At 37.2% G+C, this 19,955-nt stretch overlaps 2 protein-coding genes across 2 annotated transcripts; one reads left to right on the top strand and one right to left on the bottom strand.

The window, feature by feature from the left end:
- The first annotated feature begins 602 nt into the window (after positions 1-602).
- Positions 603-2,857, top strand: LOC141825580 (karrikin insensitive 2 receptor CA-like). The gene is made up of 2 exons (XM_074712959.1): positions 603-997; positions 2,322-2,857. The coding sequence occupies exons 1-2, from the start codon at positions 603-605 to the stop codon at positions 2,764-2,766; spliced, it is 840 nt and encodes a 279-aa protein (XP_074569060.1). The 3' UTR covers positions 2,767-2,857.
- A 7,471-nt stretch (positions 2,858-10,328) lies between these two features.
- On the bottom strand, positions 10,329-11,419 carry LOC141823028 (uncharacterized). The gene is made up of 3 exons (XM_074710306.1): positions 11,158-11,419; positions 10,650-11,078; positions 10,329-10,561 (listed from the first exon to the last, which is right to left on the bottom strand). Exons 1-3 carry the CDS (start codon positions 11,417-11,419, stop codon positions 10,329-10,331), a joined length of 924 nt encoding a protein of 307 aa, XP_074566407.1.
- Positions 11,420-19,955: the final 8,536 nt, after the last annotated feature.

Raw genomic sequence — 19,955 nt, 5'->3', positions numbered from 1 at the left:
CTGTAAATGCTAATTTATTACGACAATATATGCATGAAGACAAATCTTTGCTTTTAGTGATGTAAGCTTTTGTGGTTGCGCTTGTGTGCATATTCTTAATCTTTTCCAATTGGAGAAAACGAAAGAAACCTAACGCAACTCATTTAATTGTAAAATGGACCATCATGTACATAATGAATTAAATTTTTTACTCGAGGGTTTATTTTTCTGGGTCTTGATTATAAGATAAGATGATTTTTCATTTGAGTGCGAATGACAATATTTTGTCAATCTTGATAATATTACAGTTTAAAACATCAACCTTAGGCTCGGATTCTAACTCGTAAACACTATTAGTAATTGTGAACTTATTTTATATAGATTTCAAATGTTACGCAATCAATAAATAGCGATCCATTTAGTTCAAATAATTAGATCAAAATAAAATTTTAATATTCATTTTCAAAAATTAAATTGAACCGAATCAAAATAAATAAATTCATAAACTGCATTTAAGTTTAACCAAAATATTTTTTTTTAAAAAAAAATCCAGGTATCCAGCTCAACACCCACCCGCTTAATTCTATAAATAAGAGTACAATATGCCTGGATAGCAGTTGATTATGCAGATGGCCGATTTGATCGCTAACGTACGGTTGATTGGCGAGGGGGAGCCAACGGTGGTTCTGGCGCATGGTTACGGCGTCAACCAGTCGACGTGGGACCTCCTTCTGCCTCACCTCTCCCGGAGCCACCGTCTCCTGCTCTTCGACTGGAACTTCGCAGCCGCCGGCGCAGACGCATATGATCGTGATAGTACTGATACTGATCAAGGCTTGTCGTCGTCGTGGTCTTCGTTGTCGGCGCTGGCGGAGGCTGTGGTGGCGCTGATGGAGAGGTTGCAGGTGCGAGGGGCGATGTTAGCGGGACACTCCATGTCAGCCATGATCGGTTGCATTGCTTCCACCCGAAACCCTTGCCTCTTCTCTCATCTCCTCCTCCTCTCTGCTTCACCAAGGTAAGTTTCCTCCCCTCCCTCCCTCTCTTTTCCAATAACTAATATCTTTAAACATTTCTTACCATGCACGCATAATTTAATCTAGTCTTCTTGCGTAATTCTCAAAAATTAAAGATGTAACCGAAAATTCATTTATTTGCACAAACATACTTGAAGTTTAACAATCATCCTTATATATTGTCGCCTTAGGGTATGTAATTAACACTAAATATAAATATATAAAATTCAACCTCCTAGTTATTAATTTTCATATGGATGGACAGATAGTCAAACCTGGTAGACAGAATTAGATACGTTCATCAATTCATGTGGTCGCTGTAGTAATCGTGGCAAAGCCATAACCAATAATACATAGTATTATTTTGATTGCATGAGCGTTATCCATAATTTCTTCTATCCACACATTATGAAAGACATCATCCATTGACTTGTATGTTTCTGCTGACCTGTTTGTTCTTTTTTTCTGTAAAAACAGAATATATATTTTATCCCAATCATTAGCTTAATTTTAGGTTGTTTATTGTAAATTAATTAAGCTCGTTGAAAACCTAAATTAGGCTAGTCTTCTTTTGCGAGGTGAGGGGTGAAACCGACTGCATAATCAAATTTATTTATTTTGTTTTTGGTTATGGTGGTTTCATATATTTTATAATTAATGTCGTTTAATTTGAAAGTGTTGATTATACACGTGTAGCAATTTTATAATTAATGTCGTTTAATTTGCAAGTGTTGAGTTTGGACGAGATTAATTTAAGTTGTTCAAGGTGGATATAGTTTCGATCGGTGAGATGGTCAATGCTCATTAAGTCGAATCTGACTTAGGTCGAGTGCAATGGTTTATCTTCGTTGAGTTGGATAATTGTCGTTTGCTACAATTTTCAAGGCACAATGTATTCACAGCTGTCCATGGTGAAGTGACTGTTTTCAGGAGGGATGTGGACGGTCACAATATCTATGTTAGCTTCATTAAGGAGGCGTCACGTGACTCCTCAGTGTCTTCACTACAAACTGCTTACGCAACGAAACTAGAACAAGTAGAAAAACAAATTCTAGATGACACCACAATTATCTCATGGACTGTCTATTGTGCATTAATCATACTATGCGTCGTATACCAGAAATCCATTTGACAATAATGTTGTCGCCTATAGTTAATATCATTTGGATTTATTTTTTTAGTTTTCCGAGGGAGAGAGGAAGAGAGGGAGAGGGAGAGGGAGAGGGAGAGGGAGGGAGAGGGAGAGGGAGAGGGAGAGGGAGAGAGGGGAGACCTAAAATTTAAATTAAAGCTTTGCTTAATATATTTAATTAGTTGTGTGTGTAGGTATTTGAACAGCAGTGACGGCTATGAAGGCGGGTTTGAGATCAACAATGTCGAGCAATTACTCTCCCACATCAAGTCCGACTTTCACTCATGGATCGACAACTTCATCCCGCTTATCGTTGGCATAACTGACACGACCACAACGGCGGACAAGTTAAAGGTAAGCTTCAGGAGCATGAAACCAACGATTGCATACACCCTAGCGAGTACTGTCTTCCTAAGCGATTTGAGGGACATCATGGACAAAGTGGAGGTACCGACAACCATCATCCAGATGAGCAATGACTTCGTGGTGCCAGTCGCCGTGGGGCGATACTTGCAAAGAAGGATCAACAAAGGGCAAGCGACACTGGAGATCATCAATGGCAACGGCCACTTCCCGCAGCTCGTCGCGGTACCAGAGTTGCTCCAGATACTTGATCGAGTCCTCCAGCTTGTTGTCTGACGATGATATTTGGATTTCACGTTTATTTGTATGCAGTGTGGATGTTTGCATTTTAAGGTCGCGCAACCAGTCGCTGTAGTGTTTTTGTCAAATAGCACAGTTGACGTTCCATTTTATTATCGTCTCTTCAATTGTGATCTCTCTTTTGATTGCTTAATCTTTTACACAGTTGATATTCTTTAGTGTTGATACTTTAACTTCATGTTATATAACTTTTACTTATGGAATATCTAAATGAATTAATATGATTCATATTAAATATTAATTTAAATTGATCATTTAGACTAATCGATAAGATATAAATTCAAAATTAAACGATTATGATAAAAAAAATTAAAGTAAAATAATAAAAAATAAATTTAGTTTACTAAAAAATGGAAATTTCGAATCTAATATTATACTAGATTACCTAATCATATCCATAGTGTTGGTATGGTAGCGAATGATCACTTGCACTTATGATTTATTTGTGTGTTGGTGTTATATTATTGTATTCCACTAGTGGAGTATTTTAGCTCGTATGTTAAATGATGTGCGATATTACTATAAAATATTAATTTTAATGATTCACTTCTTATGAATTGATTGATAGATGATTTACCCGATTAGTATCATTGGTAACATTTATACATGTCGATACTTTTATCAATAAAATATACTTATACATGTTATTATTAATATCATTGATGTTATTTATACCTAATGATTAAGTTATCATAATTGAGAGTTATCTTAATTAATAATAACAGATGATGATAATTTAAGAATGATAATAATAACTCTAAATATTGACAAACAATTAAAATAAAGTATAGATGATTATAAATATATTTATATATATAGATATGTATAAATAAAAAAATTTAAAGGATAATTTAAAATTGTGACTTATTTTAGTTTCTTGATCTTCTAATTAAATTATTGATATTTTTCCTGATTACCTATTTAACAATTTAACTTTATGGTTTCGTGACCTTCAATTTTACAAGTATAGAAACTCTTTTGATATTATAATTGATTTCAACTTGTATATAGAGTTGTTTAGAGATCTCAATATGTCGATTTCTAATTTGGTTTTTATTGTATTTTTATTTGCTTATCATATATTTTATATGTATAACTTTTTAATACTTGTAGAAATAAAATATTTATATGAATATAGAAAATTTATGAAATATCTTGGTTGTCCTATTCATATAGCTTTTAATATCCTTTTATAATGCTAGCTATCATTTAGTTGGGTACCTCCTGATGAGTGAGAATGACAACAGAGGGGAATGACACATGTTTTATCTAGTTTTAGTGTCATGAGAAGTTGTTATGTGATGTTGCCAACAGAGAAATTGATGAACAAAATAAGATTCAGATTATGAACTTCTATGTCATGTCGACTATGTTACTCACAATGATCATTTAGTTTTTTCATGGGTCTTTTTATCATCAATTTTATAGCCTGTAGACGACTGATGAGCTTAGGTGAAAATACAACCCTTGCATTTGCTAATGCATTGAGGTATTTTAGATAGTAAGGATCTTTTGGTTTGTAATATTGTTATCATTGTCATCCGTGACTGAATTCAGCATGCTAATTAATTGATGAAGTGGATATCCTATTTTCAATGTTATCATCAACAAATGGGTTATCTTTTAGTATTTCTTCATCTCGTCATATATTGGCTTGCCAGTTAACTCAGTCTCATCTTCATTATACTGAATAAATTGGGGCACCGAGTCAATGCAAGGCGAGATAATGGAGATTGGGGCTTCATCGATCGATAGATAAACTAGATTGCTAATTGTCGTTGGACAAAGTGTATTTTTGGTCTTCGATCAACACTTCCTCTAGGTCTATCTCCTCTTCGTCAGAATCACATAAATTGGATTACCAAATATTTCGATTTTGTCGTTGTCTCCGCCGCCTATCCGACAATCAAGAGAGTAGGACTGATCGTACTCAATGTTGTCAAGGTTCACATCTTCATGGTTGTCTTCGCTATCGTAGGAGGAAGGGGGATGTAGAGGCGTTGCGAAGTCAGCATTCTCTTGAAGTTGTAGGTGGTAAGGCAGTTGATCCTGAATCCCTCAAAACTAAACTTACACTTTGACATCTCTCCTCGATTATTAGAAATTAATAATTTTTAAAAAGGGGAATAAAGGAATTTACAACCTTTAAGATCTTGCACCGCTAGACGCTGAAATAACTTTGTGACTTGTCTTTGTAGATCTTGAAGTATCTTGTCACAGGTGCTACGATCATGGTGCAAAGCTTCCTCAGTCGGAATCTACCTGTCATGACCACGATGATGATTCATCGGATCTGAGAACTCTGATACCAACTTACGCCGAGCGAGATAGCGATTACCCTACATGTTGTATTGATTTTATTGATCGATTACGAACGTCAAAAATCAATCTTCTAAAACTTGTTGATTCAAAAGAATACCAGGAGATTGAAAAATAAATGACACTATCGAAAATATTATTAAATCAAAATTTCTTTTTAAATATCAACTAACAAGCGACTTATTGGGGATCGACCGATAATATTGGGGAAGATTGTAGAACAATAGACTCGACTGACTAAGGAGAGGGCTGAGTAGAGTGAATATGGCATGACCCATAGTCATTCACGAGTTACTGGGGATCGACCTAAATATTAGGGAGATTGTAGAATGATAGACTCGACTAACTAAGGAGAGGGGTGTTGGGATCGACCTATAATAATAGGGAGATAGTAGAGTGATCAATGTGGAAAGATGAACGACACTCTTGTTGCGAGTGATAAAATATTTGAGCGCTCGATGGGAATCAAAATTCAGTGTTAGTAGATCTTTCGTAGTTTTGAATGGATAGTCTCCATTTGCTCCAAAACCAAAAGGGTAGTCTCCAATTTACCCAAAATCTTAATTTGTAAAGAAATGAAAGAAATCCTAATAAAAAGGAAAAAATTTTAACAGATTCGAAATCTTAAAAATCCTAAATAGATTTAAAATTTTCAAATATAAAAAAATAAAATTTTTTAAAACTAACCTAAATACTAAAAAGTTTAAAAATTATTAAAAATAAAAATTATCAAAAAATTATAATAAAAATCTTCGGATCCTTTTACATCTGAAATAGATTATAGTAGCAAAGTGAAAATTATAAAAATGTCAATATCACAGTGTACCAATGATACAACATTACCTTATATAGAGAGTAAAAAGGTATACATGATCCTCGAGGAAAGTATCTCTTTCTTCACCAAAGGGTGTGACCTTTCTATAATTGATACTATTATAACTACTGTGTCACGTATAAGCTATGACTGATTGGACTTAACTTGGTTGTGATTCAGACTAACTCGGGTTGAGCTCGACCATGAGTCAGCTGACTAGGGATGATAATTTTCTCCTAACCCGATAGAGGATCTGATACCCGACCCTAATATGGAGGAGGGAATGGAGGGATTTTTTGAATCCGATTAAATAATTAGGTAATGGAGTATGAGGATTTTCGAATTCGGATACGAAGACAAATTTGATAAAATCCGACAACCAATTAAAAAGAAAAAAATAAATTTGATTTTCTCCTTCTCGGCTTCTCCCCTCATAGTATATAGATGTTTATTCTATTTTTTTGAATTATATTTTATGGATATGATGTTAATTTTATTATATATATTTTTGTTGAATGATGAAAGTCAGATGGAATTAAGAAAATTATTAGTATAGAGGATATCCACTCTAATGGATATGAGGATGGGGATAGATATCGATCCTCTGATGGATATAAGATGAGGATGAAAGTTGAATACCTGATAGAGATGAGGATGTAGATGAATATAATAAATGGAGATGAGGATAAGGATATATATAATAAATGAGGATGGGGATGGGGATGGAGCTGGGGGTGGCGATGAAAGATATGAAATCTGATCTAATCCATTGTCATCCCTATGACTAACTGGACCCGAGCTTGATCATGAGTTGGTTGTGCGTTGACCAAGTTCTAGACCTGATTGATTGGAGCCGAACTCGGAAGAGTGGTTCAATTGGACTTGAGTTTGTCTTAACTGGACTGATTGGGATCTGCATCGACTGCTTAGTCACATGGCCCCCAATATCTTCGTCACATCAGCCTCGAAAATTCGAGGTTATGTGAATCAAGTCAAATCAATTAATTTGGTTCAATTATAACTTATCCAATTTAATTTTAATTTGAATTCAGTATAATTATAAATAAAATTTAATCACTTCGTAAGGTTTCTCGATCAATTTCCTATCAGCACCCTCCAAACCTGACCTGTTCAACCGAATTATCTCAAGAACCTTAATCATAATTTTTTATTAGGAGATACGATTTTACAGGTATTTCTTATTTCCAGGTAGTATGTCTTTTGCAGTAAGTCAACATATACAAAAGCTTAAATATCATAGAAAACAGTGTTAATAACCTTGTAATCTATTCAATATCTCAAGGACAACATCGTCTTCATCAGAAACATAGGCATCTAAATATTAATAAATGTTAATTTTTTTATTATACTAATTTCGCTATGTCTACGGTTGATTGAAGCCTATAGGCTAGTGTGAAAATGCATTAAATAAACTACTGTAGCACAGTCCAACGCTGAAACAAAATATAGGGCAATGGCAAACAATTTATGAGATGCATGAGATGGATCAGGTCTTGCAAGTAATCAACCAATAAATATTCATTATGACAATCAGATGGCTTTTCAGATTGCGAATGATCCTGTGTTCCATGAACACGTTGAACAAATTGAGCTTGATTGTCATTTTGTCCAAGATGTCCTTACGTCTAAGAAGATCATACACCATATACTTTTACTAGGGAGAAATATTTAATTCATGCGTTTTGCTGATTGATTTATGTGTATATGTAACAAGTTACATAATATACACACTTTAGTTTGAGCAGACGTGTTAGATTAAGGAGCTTACAAACGGATAACCTAGTCTAATGCCTTAATTCAAGATAAAATTGGTTATCCCATCATTAAGCTGTATTTATCGGAACTATAAATTTAGTTCTACAAAAAAAAACATGAATTGTAACCTTGTTTCTTTACCACAATAATTTTGTACCTGAAGTAGTCCTGGGATGTTTGCAACTTTGATAGTGTCATCAGCAGCGCATCTTGCAGGTTCCTGTTTCTGAAATGAGTGGGCAACTTGCTGATTTTAATGTTTTCCCTCTTCAAGCTAACAAATTGCGGTCCAACAACTATCAACAGATCTAACATTAAAGCCTGATAGACCTTTCATTCTTCCAACTGATGAGCAGTTTAGTGATAGAATAATATTAATTATAACAAAGGACCCTTCATCTTACTAAGACTCCCTGTCACTGTTTCTTTCTTGAACATAAACATTAAATGTAGCCAAATTTTTGTGAAACGTAAACATATTGAAGGTCCTAAAAAATGGAACCAACCTAATAGGAAGCAGGGAACAGTGCGGATTCTTTTTTCTCGCCCAACTACTTTTTTATCAATAATTTTGTTGAGGTGACATTGCCGAAGTCATTTTCTTCTTTTGTTCGGCAATAATTGATAGTTATTACACTTTGAAAAATCTAGTTTGTAATGAAAGAGACGGACACTTAAATTGAATAGTTTTGAACCATAATGACAGAAAACAAACGTGACCTCTGATGGTCTCTTGACTTAATTACTATGATGTTTATGCTTCTTCTGAGGAATTTGATTAGTCTCTGTTGGCTCTCGCTAATCTCGGAAAAAAAAGGCTGAAAACCTACAGTTTGTTAGATTTATTGTGTTGTTTTTTTTAGTTAAACGCGATTTGCAGTTTTTTCATTATCATTTCAACGTTTATGCTTGCATTGTCTTCCTCTGGATCCTCCTCGAAGCCCCCAAAGCTATATACTAATGTGCTTGTAGATAAGATATACTTAAATATTTTACTGATGTGTTACCAAAAAAAATGATAATCCCAGTAGCCACATCTCTGGGGTGGTCGGCCCGGTCCCACGGAAGTTTCCCACCGACCACCAGGGTAAATCGGGAAGCACATACGGCGGCCAATCCAGATGTCCAGCATCCTTTGATTGCGTTCCCCATTTAGAGGAAAATTTCTGCAAATACGCCGTAGCTGGGGATCGAATCGCGGGTCCCTGAGTTACAACCCGAATGTCCTACCGTTGCACCATTGCCCCGGGGACTACTGATGTGTTACCAAGTATCTTAAGATTGTAGAGTATCTTAGGACCAAGATTGATTAAAATTAAGAAAAGTGTATACACAAAACTTACTCTTGAGGAATCCTGTATGGGTCATCTGCTAATTACGTACTAAAATATGATTTTTAGTCCCATCATCCTTCTAGCTAGTTTGCTGACCTAGTAAGAATTCTTATGAAATTTTTGTTCGAAGTCCCTCTTAATATCCCATACAACATCGTATTATTAATTATTTAGTTCACTCAACAAGAATTTGTTTGATAGCGAGAAAATAACTTTCCAAGCATGAGTAGTCCCACAGCAAGGTCCTGAGAGTGACTTTCTACAATCCATGTCTGTTTGCATTAGGAATCTGAATAATTGAAATTAATTTGCACATAGCATATATCATGTTCACCTTATCTTTAATCTTTCCCCCACCAAGTGACAGGTTGACATACTTGGAACACACTGGGTGTTCTTTGAGATCCAGCGCCATTGCCGTTGCTTATCCACATCCACCTCTCATTCTTAAAATGCAAAACCAAATGTATACTTTTTTATGTTTGAATCAGTTGAGTATCATGGCTGCTGGGTCTCAAAAGCACACCACATTCGTTGTATTCCCTTCTACTTGCTAAACAAGGCTTTATAATGTTTGAAAACCATGCAAGCAAGATCTAACTTAATAAGACTTTTATGTGATCTAACTTAAACTACGACTGCCCAGGTATCACGCGTTTATATAACTAAATATTTTTTCTTAAAGAAAAGAGAGAGAGAGAAAAACAGAGAACCTAGTTATTAGTTACCAGAGGACATGGTCATATTACAGTGACAAACTGTGTTTTTTTTTTTCTGAGACAGTTACTTTAGGAAAACCAAAGATCAGCAAGAGTAGGCCTATACTTTGACATATATATCACCCAATCTCTTGTTCAGGAATAACTATGATAGCTTAGAGTACCCACAACAAGAAATAGTGGCTGATTTGAAACCACATACAGACTCTTATTGGTACCATCATGCATCGAAATATAATGATAAATATGGAACTATAAACAAAGGTCAAACAATATGTTAATGAAGATCTAAAAGAACGAAATAGTTGCAGCAAAGGTTTCACTCCCCATTCATCATGTTTCTCGACGCTTCCAAATAAAATATTCTCATTGGTATCATCATAATGCGCCATAGATGTAACAAGAAAATATTATAACTATGAAAAATAAGTCAAACGGTATAAATAAAGATAAAAAAGAACAAAATAGTTGCACTGCATCAAAAGTTTCGGTTCCCATTCCCCATTCATCATCCATCTTGTCACTTTTGGAATCTCTCTATCTCTCCATTGATTTCTGTACATTGAACCCATTTTCCTATGTTGCACCGACGCCAAGAAAATCAATGAAGGGTAAGTTCATTTCATCCATTGAGCAACTCGTTTCACCATGCAATCGAGCACTGTTCTCATTTGCTGAACTGGTCTCAGGATTTGCAGAGCAAGCAGCAGACTGAACCAAGCCAGGAAGCAAGCCGATGAGGCTCCTGCCACAGTCTGCACTCTCCTGGTTGCATTGATTCCCTGCACCCAACACCCTTTTCCCATATCCTATACAGATACAAGGTAATCCAGAGAATACATCAGACTTAAACTATGAAAAATTAAGAGTGAACGAGTGAAATGGAAACATTTTTACCATTTTGGAGAGCATGGAGATGTGTGTGATGACAGCCGCATCTGAAGTGGAAGGAACCGGCGGTGAAGGTGGGCTCACCACTGCATGAGTTGTAGTTGCAGGTGTTGGACATCACCAGCTCCTTGTTCTTCTTGGTGATGGCTTGAGTCTGGTGACATGATGATGAGGAAGAAAGATCGAAGATGAGGAGCTTCCTCCTCCTGTAGCAGCCATTGGAGGAGTTATCCCTTCGCTTCCTGGCCATGATGACGTGCCAGTGATTCTTGACTGCATTGTCTGTTCTTCCAGGGAAGAGCTTGGCAATCAGTGCCCATTTGTTGCCATACACCCTGTGGGCTGCAAGAAGCCTCTCCTCTTCTTCGTCACTGAACGCCCTTCTGTTGATTCTCGGGTCCAGTTGGTTGAACCATCTTAGCCTGCAACTCTTTCCTGCCAAATGCAACAATATACATCAAAATTCAATGAGACAAAAAAAAAAGAGAAATCTTTTTGTTGTTGGAGCACGCACCTGATCTGCCTTGCAGCTCCTCAGCTATGAGGTTCCAGTTTTGTGGTCCATATTGGTAGACCAACTGCTTCAGCTTGGCATCCTCAGCTGGTCTCCAATGACCCCTAATAATACACACCCTCTGCTGCTGCTGCTGCTGCTGCTGTAAATTCTCATGATGCTTTTCTCCCTCCTTTGGGCTCTGAAACCCCCAACCCTGCTCAACACTTGCAGCCCTGCATATCTCATTCTCATCTAAGGTTTTCACTTCCTCTCTACCCATTTCTTTCTCTTCGATCCAAGGACTTTACAGTTAGAAGTGCTAAAGGATCTTTCTGCCAAACACTAGCTGACGATGAGTATTAGTTTGGAAGAGAAAGTTGAGGAGGAATGGTGTTATATAAAGCAGCAGGAAGACGATAGCTATAGAGAACCCAAAGAAAGAAAACAACCTTGGAGTAGGAAAACCACACCCCTCTCTACCTCTTCATGTAATTGTAAATTAATATGCGAGTTTATGGTTCAATTAGTCTGAGACAGTCAGACATGGAGCTGTGGCAAGTGCGTTTGGGGTGCGTAAGAATTTCAAAAATGGAACCCGCTCGTGTGCGTTTGGCAGTTTGAGTCAACTACAAATAGTTTTTACGAGAGAAAGAGAGCAGCTCGTGTTGTGCTGTGTGTATGTCACTTTGAGCCTTGACAATATCACCAGCGTTCTCTTGTCTGCCTAGAAGAATTCCAAGCTTGGCCTCACTCCCTGCACCTTGGCGTTTTCAATGCAAATAAACAACTTGTAAAACAATGTCGAGTTTGACCATCGTCAAGGTAACTGCACATTATTTTGGCGTTACCGAGTAAAAAGAGGGGGCGCTATAACATGCACATCTAAGGCATACCAATTTATCTTATATTGCAAGTGATGATTAATAATCTTTGATGAAGTGTCTCCCCAAGTGAGAATTATGTTAACATTGTTTGTGTTGAACTAGCGTGGAAAGACACATCAACTTTCATATCAAAGAGCCCCAAGTTATCTTCAACGACCACTACTACATGCTCAAGCGCCACTGCAAAACGTTCACTTTCATCAATTGGAGCAGCTCATGCTATATGGTGATGTTTAATGAGTATACTTCATAAAGATAAAGAGAATCTCGACGACTTGCTGTTGTGAGCAAGGATTGAATCTCGATGAAGTCGAGGTAATACCCTCCCTGTAGTAGTCAACTATAGCTTTTCAATTTACCTTCTCACAGATGATCGTGGGACTGACCATGTAGAACTGCTAGAGTGACGGATTCTATCTTTTACTATAATGAAAGAGAATTAGAATATTTTTTTTCCAAATAATTAGGGTTTAAAATTCATACAACGTGTACATGCGATGTTTAAACAATTAGTGATGTTATGTTGGAAAGTCATGTTAAGAATCATCTGGCTTTCTATATTTATTTGATAAACGAATTATATGAGATCGGATTGTATATCTTAAAATTAATGGGTATAAATTTAATATCTGATTTAAAAAATTAAAAACTTTAGACATGTTCGGCTGATGGGTGTGGCATTGTCAATGTTGTCATTTTCTCTTATTCACTTTTTTTTTGTCAAGCCGATAAAATAAAGAAAGTTAACTCTACCCTTAATTAGTTTCTTTTTCTCCTCGTTCTTTTCCCCTCTTCTTCCGCTCAAGTAAACACTCCTTCAAACAAATTCTTTAGATTATTACCACTTGGTCAAGAATTGACGCTGCTCCTCGATTCATTCATATTACTCCCCATAAATTTGTGTATTTTTAATCGCTTAGCTTGCCCCCATTAAGTTGACTAGTTGCATATTTTACTCAATGGGTCACGTTAATTAATTTGTCCAGGTCTAATGAGTCAACCGTCTTTATTATGTAGGTTTAGGAAGACGATAGACGAGGGAGTGGAGGAGGATGAATATACTGCTTTTAAAATCTTCTTTTCAAAATCCGTTAGAAATTAGAAATGCAGCAGCAAAATAAATGCACAAAGACAAGAGGTGACTTAGTTCACGCTACTTTAAAGTCTATAATTTTTTATATCGTTTTTGAACATGCAATCAATTATAAGTTTCCTACTTTCGGGGAAAGAAAAAAACTCATACAAATACAAATGTGAAATGAGAATAGTAACGCACTACTATCTAATTTAAATATAAATATAAATAATAAAATTTATCGAGAATTAAAGAATGGAATTTTATCGTAAAAGGCCTTCTTGGAAAATCTCTTTTCGGCGTGTCAATAGCAGTACTTACACGAACAGAACAATGGTGAAAGAGATGGATCAATGATAATTAAATTGTTGTTTAGAGCGTCAGATGTTGGTTCAAACCACATGGTTAGATCTGGATCATGGCTCACTGGTTAGTCGAAGCTCCCTATTCGATCAATCGAACTTTGAAAATTTTATTTTCTACAAAACAAAGTTAGTACAATAATAATAATAATAATCCTACTTGCACGAACAGAACAGTGGTGAAAATAGAGTTAGAAATAATTATATATGCACATGAATTATTTTGATAATTATATAATTATATTCGTTTGATCTCGATTTGTGAGAATTTTGAGTTGGTTTCTAAGTTGGACCATCTCTTAATCGGTTTGTCCTAAATGGGATACGCCCTCACTGTCTTTCAAACTAAAAGGTCTCTCTAGGATTACCTTACTTACCTATCAAACATTCGATCATGTTTGGATTTCTTTTGTTTAGCGTATGATCGATCCAATCCATTAAGACTTTCCTGCAACACCAAAATAATACAATATATAAAAGTAGTAATGCAAAACAGTGTTAGCAACACTGTACTTCTATTGACCAAATAAGTTGGTCTGGTAAATTGAGTGTGGTCAACTAAAAATCTTATTTTGATCCCTTGAACCTACTGATCTCATTTACTTAGAGTTCACTCCTCTAAGATTTTCATTACCTAATGTTTATTCCTTTAGATTTTTCTCTTTGCCAAGTATTTGATCACCTTTAATTTGCTTGGGTTTATCTCTTTTCAGACATCCGGTTATCCTTGACTTGCTTGGACTTTCTTTTTGTCAGATATCCGATTAACCTTGACATGCCTGAACTTTTTCTTTGTCAGACATCCGATCAACCTTGATCTGTTTGAATTTTTCTTTATCAAGCATTTGATCAACTTTGACTTCATTCCTTGAACTTTTTCCTTTGCTAGTCATCCGGTCAACCTTAACTTGACTAAACTTTTCCTTTGCCAATCGGTCAACCTGGACGCTTGGACTTTTTCCTTTACTAGTCATCCAGTCAACCTTAACTCGATTGTACTTTTCCTTTTCCTAGGTTAGCTTCCTTTGACTTGTCATGACTTCTTATTAATTTGATCAACTTTGATTAAATTACTTGACAAATCTTGATCAGATCTTATTAAACATATTGTCAATTAAAATATCAAAATTTGAAGGTCGATTGTACCAAAACGTAATGTCAAATTTAACTGCAAAACTTATTCTTGAAGAAGTAGCTAGCTAATTGAGAAACTTCATTGTCCAAAGACTATATTGTACAAAAAAATTCTCCTAGGTTGCTTGTTCTAATGTTAAAATATGCCTTTCACCAGGTTCTTAAAAATATAGATCATTTTAAAAATATTCAATATTGGATTCTAAATATGGAGCCAGTTCTTCTTAAGATTTGGAATTCAATCCCAAACTAAGTGACTAAAAGTTTCATATCTAGTTACTTAGTTAAAAATTAGGTAAGCGGTGTTGGCCTTGGTAACTATGTTAATTTATCATTTAATTCGGTCATCCATGTTCTGTGGATCGATCGTTTTCATATGCATGCATATGGATTCCCAAGCTATTTTAGCTTTTAATTAATGAAAATATTTTGTCGAATTAATTAATGAAAATATTTTAGCTTTTAAAGTTTGACTGCCGACATAATTATACATGAGATTATGATCAGAACCCAAGCTAAAAGAAAAGAAAAACACTAGAGAAATAAACAACGCGTTGTATTATTCAGGAGATATTCTTCATCATTCGCATAATTAATTTGATATCTTTCTCTGTCATCCTCCTCTTCTTTGTTCTTATTGATTATCATGGATAATCCTTTCAGATTCAGAAATATTAAATTGGTTCAGCCGTTCAGCAACTGAACAGATCTAATGGGCCCATGAATAAATAATAAAAAAGACAGTGGAATATTATTAATTATGTCAAATGAGTTGGTGGAAGTCTATTCCGATCTATAATTTTCTTCCATTAATTTTTCTTTTTCTTTTCGAATGAATTTTACTTGTATTTTCAGATACATTCGGAGCTTATGAGCAAGTTTATGTAAAGGAAAGGAAGGATGAAATGGAAGCATTTTAATTGCTTGGAATGTTTGAGGCATAGTTAATAAAAATACATGCATAGTGTAGATCTGGTAGTTGCAGCGCGAGGTCGCCGCCTCGCGCAGGGCTATCGATTGTATATATTAGATCCGATGGAATCCATATATATATATATTTAAAATGGTATTATATTGTCTACTTAGGATCCATGCCTTCATAATTTTATTTTTGAATTTTACCGAAAAGGTATCATATCTGAGCCCCCTTTATTGGTATGGATCCTAACGGATCCGTCCTTTAACGATCCCAATGAACCCCTTACTAGAAGCTCTGATATCATTGTTAAATACAGATGGAATCCATATATATCTACATAATGGTATGATATTGTCCACTTTGGGTCCACACCCTTATGCTTTTGTTTTTGAGATTTATCCAAAAGACTTCATACCAATATAGATATTTCCATGCATCTTATAACCCCAAGATCTTTTTTATGTATTTTCAATATGGGACTTTGATTATATCCCAACAATCTACTCCTCAAATAAATGACCACTAGGAGTCTCTCCTAACGGTCTCAACGGACCCTTTTACTGGTCCGGGCCCCAACGAATCTGCCCTCTTAACGGTCCCAAACAACCCCTTACTCGGACCCCTTTACTGGTCCGGGTCCCAACGAACTTGCCTCTTTAACGGTCCCAACGGACCCCTTACTATAAGCCCCCAATCATTCCTTTGTGAGGATCCCCACATGGCACCACATAGACCTAGTTCTGATATCACTGTTAGATCCGATGGAATCCATATATCTCTCTAAAATGATATGATATTATCCACTTTGGGCTCACACCCTTATGGTTTTATTTTTGGGCTATACCCAAAAAGTCTTATACCAATAAGATATTTCCATCTTATAACCTTAGGCTCTTTTCTATTATTTCCAACGTGGGACTTTGATTGTATCCCAACAATTTGTGAGGGTCGACGCCCTCATAATTTTATTTTTGGATTTTACATAAAAGGTCTTATACAATGTGATATCTGAGCCCCCCTTAACGGTCCCAACGGACCCCTTATTGGTATGGATCCCAATGGATCCGTCCCCTTAATAGTCCCAACAGACCCTTTACTAGGAGTTCTGATACCACCATTAAATACAGATGTAATTCATATATATCTACATAATGATATGATATTGTCCACTTTGGGCTCATGCCCTCATTGTCACGCCTCGGGAGACGGCTGTTCGAAGAATTTCGGCAGCATCTCCCCTGTAACAATTGCAATTCCCTGAATACACATATGTCATAAGACCTACCAGGCCACAAATAAGCCTACACGGCCACAATCCATAAACATAACATGTCAAAAGTACATAACAAGCACAATATAAAGCCCACAAGGCCACAAACTGTAAATATAACAAAAACACTAAAACCGAACATATATAAGAAGATCCGTACTATATAGAACCAGTACCGACACAAATACTGAAAACATAGTGAAAACCAAATGGTCGAGGTCATCTCGACAGGGGACTAGCAGCGCGGCTCTCCAGACAAACGTCAACCTGAAAAGAATAAAGCCAACGAAATGAGTTCAAGAAACTCAGCGGATATCTAGCAGACATGTATAGTAAACTATCCCTAGCAGTAATACTCATACCAGTACAGTCTCCTGAAAGGATAGTAAGAAATGCAAAACTGGAAGAATGGAAGAGCTGTACATACCAGAATCACCTACCAAAATGCATCAGGCCTCCTGTATGTGCATGTCAAACATATGCAACAACCAAAATACAGCAAGCATAAATAAATGCAATCCATGTAGTATGCACATGATACAATGACATGGTCACCTCTGACGTCAGTCAGCCACCGTCACCACAATGGTGAGGTCGAGTGGGTAGGGCTATGACAACTGTGCACTCTGCCATCACTGCTCCTGAGTGACCGAGTGGACAGGATGCTGTCGGAGTACACCTATCCTCGTACCCCAAGTCATATGGGGGAGCAATGCTCTCATCTCCTCGTCTCATAATGCGAAAGAGGGATCCCTGTCATGCTACCACGCTGCGGAACCACTACCCCTGAGCGGCCGAGCGGAGCCCTGACAGAGCAACTGCACACACCCTCCTGATGTACCACTAACCCATGAGTGGTAGTGTGTGCAGATCATGTAACTGGCGACGGGCTCAGACTACAAAGGAGCCGATGATCGCCAGCATGCAATCATGCAAAATGGTGCATAACACTAATGTATGCAAGATACATCTAGTAGATAATCAATGCCCAGTAAAGAACTGTATATCACACTTTGATGAACCTATATACACATGGCAAGTATCAAAATGCTAAAGAACTAAATAGGTATCAGGTAAAAATGGTATACAACATGGCAAGTAGTGACATACCAAGGCATATATAAAAGCATAACAAGAATTACTACCAGCTATAGCAAAACTATACATGTCAAACAACTTATCTAAAAAGATAAGACAAGATACACGCCTTTTGAAAGTGGTCCCTAGTCCTGTTGAAGATCGGGAGATGGCTAGAGAGGGGGGGGGGGAGTGAATAGCCTCCCTTTGAAACTCGATTTTCTCCTACAAAAGGTTAGTGCGCAGCGGAAAATAGCTAACAAAATGAAATCAATGCAAACACCAAGATATACGAGGTTCGGAGATAACTTGCCCCTACTCCTCGGCGTGTCCGTAAAGTGGACGATCCCTTGATCTTCGGTAGATCAAACTTCGGATGAATCCGGCTAGATGAAGTCTCCTTCTCGGTGGAGTGACCTCTCCACAGCCAATCTCAAAGATAATTGTTAAGTACAGAGATTATAGAAGGAAAACTCAAGATTGAGGCAAACAAATAGAACTTACAGCACAGCCCCAATCACACAGAACAAAACCTCAAGCAGAGCTTCCCGAGAGCAAGGCACCAACTCCTTGCACCACCTTAGGCAGAGAGCTTCAAGGAAGAGCAATGATCACGAGCAAGCAGAGAACACACACAGCAAGCACAAGCACACAACACAGCCTTGTTTGTTGTTCGTTAGAGTTGTTCTCTCTTCTCCTTCATCTCTTCTTTTAGCCTCCTTGTATCTGCTCGTTCAACGGTCTCTGAGTCCACTGCAACCTTGCTGAGCCATTTGAGCTCTCCAGCACCACACTGAGGTCTCTCCTCTATGCTGGACCACGCTCCTCTCAGCACACTCACTGACCATCTTCCTGTGCAGCTCAGAGTCCCCGCTGTGTCCTTTACCTGAAAACCAAAGGTCGACAAACTGCGATGATAGAAAGTCACCCCTTGACTCATCTTGTTCTTCATTCGAGTTCAAACTCCATCTGCAAACCTCAGAGATGGATTAGCATAGCATTATCAGAAGCAACAGAAATCAGAAATGAGCAGAGCAGAAGTCTGAACACGATCAGAAATGGTTTAATCGATCAGACCATCGATTAAACGTCGTAATTCTTTCCTCTATAAATCGTGTAATCGATCAAGCCTAAGCAACAATCGATTACCACATACCTTAATCGATCAGTTGGTCGATTAAGGTATGGTAATCGATCACCGATCGCCAACTGGTTTCTTACTAAGCTTGTAATCGATCACTTGATCGATTACCGTCGACCATAATCGATTGCCCAATTGATTATGATGTATTCTGTGGATTTTTCAAAATCTTACAGAATGCTCTGTAATCGATCATCAGATCGACTAACCAACTAACCCTTGGACTTACAAAATGCTCTGTAATCGATCACCAGATCGACTAACCAACTAACCCTTGGTTAATCGATTCACCCATCGAGTAAACCAAAGTGAAATCAAAACTCATGTAATCTGATCACTTGGTTAACTTGGGTCTCACCCGAGCTAACCGCATTGGATCATGTATTCAGAGAACAGACTCCCAAGCCTTCTTTGACAATGATCCAGTCCGAAGACAGACTATCATGCATTCTCCGACCATAGTCCGGTACAAAGAACGAGCTACCGAGCCCTCTCTGACCTAATCTGGAGAACGAGCTACCGAGCCCTCTCCCACTTCATCCGATCCAGAGAACGAGCTACCGAGCCCTCTCTGACCTAGTCTGGAGAACGAGCTACCGAGCCCTCTCCGACTCCATCCGGTCCAGAGAACGAGCTACCGAGCCCTCTCTGACCTAGTCCGGAGAACGAGCTACCGAGCCCTCTCCGATTCCATCCGGTCCAGAGAACGAGCTACCGAGCCCTCTCTGACCTAGTCCGGAGAACGAGCTACCGAGCCCTCTCCGATCTCATCCGTCATTGGTCAATCTGAATATATTGAACTTAATTCTTATCCAACTAAAATGAACTTAAATCTGTGTCAACATCAAAACAACAATCGGGATAAACTGCATCAACACCTCCGTCCAGAAATCCGATTCAATGTCCTGAAATTAAAATAAATAACAATTCTAAATACAACGATATATAAATTTT

This window comes from Curcuma longa, chromosome 3 (genome assembly GCF_044706935.1).
Source record: "Curcuma longa cultivar G26 ecotype Majalengka, Jawa Barat chromosome 3, ITB_CL_G26_1.1, whole genome shotgun sequence".
NCBI lineage: Eukaryota > Viridiplantae > Streptophyta > Magnoliopsida > Zingiberales > Zingiberaceae > Curcuma > Curcuma longa.
This window is presented reverse-complemented; position numbering and strand designations above follow the sequence as displayed.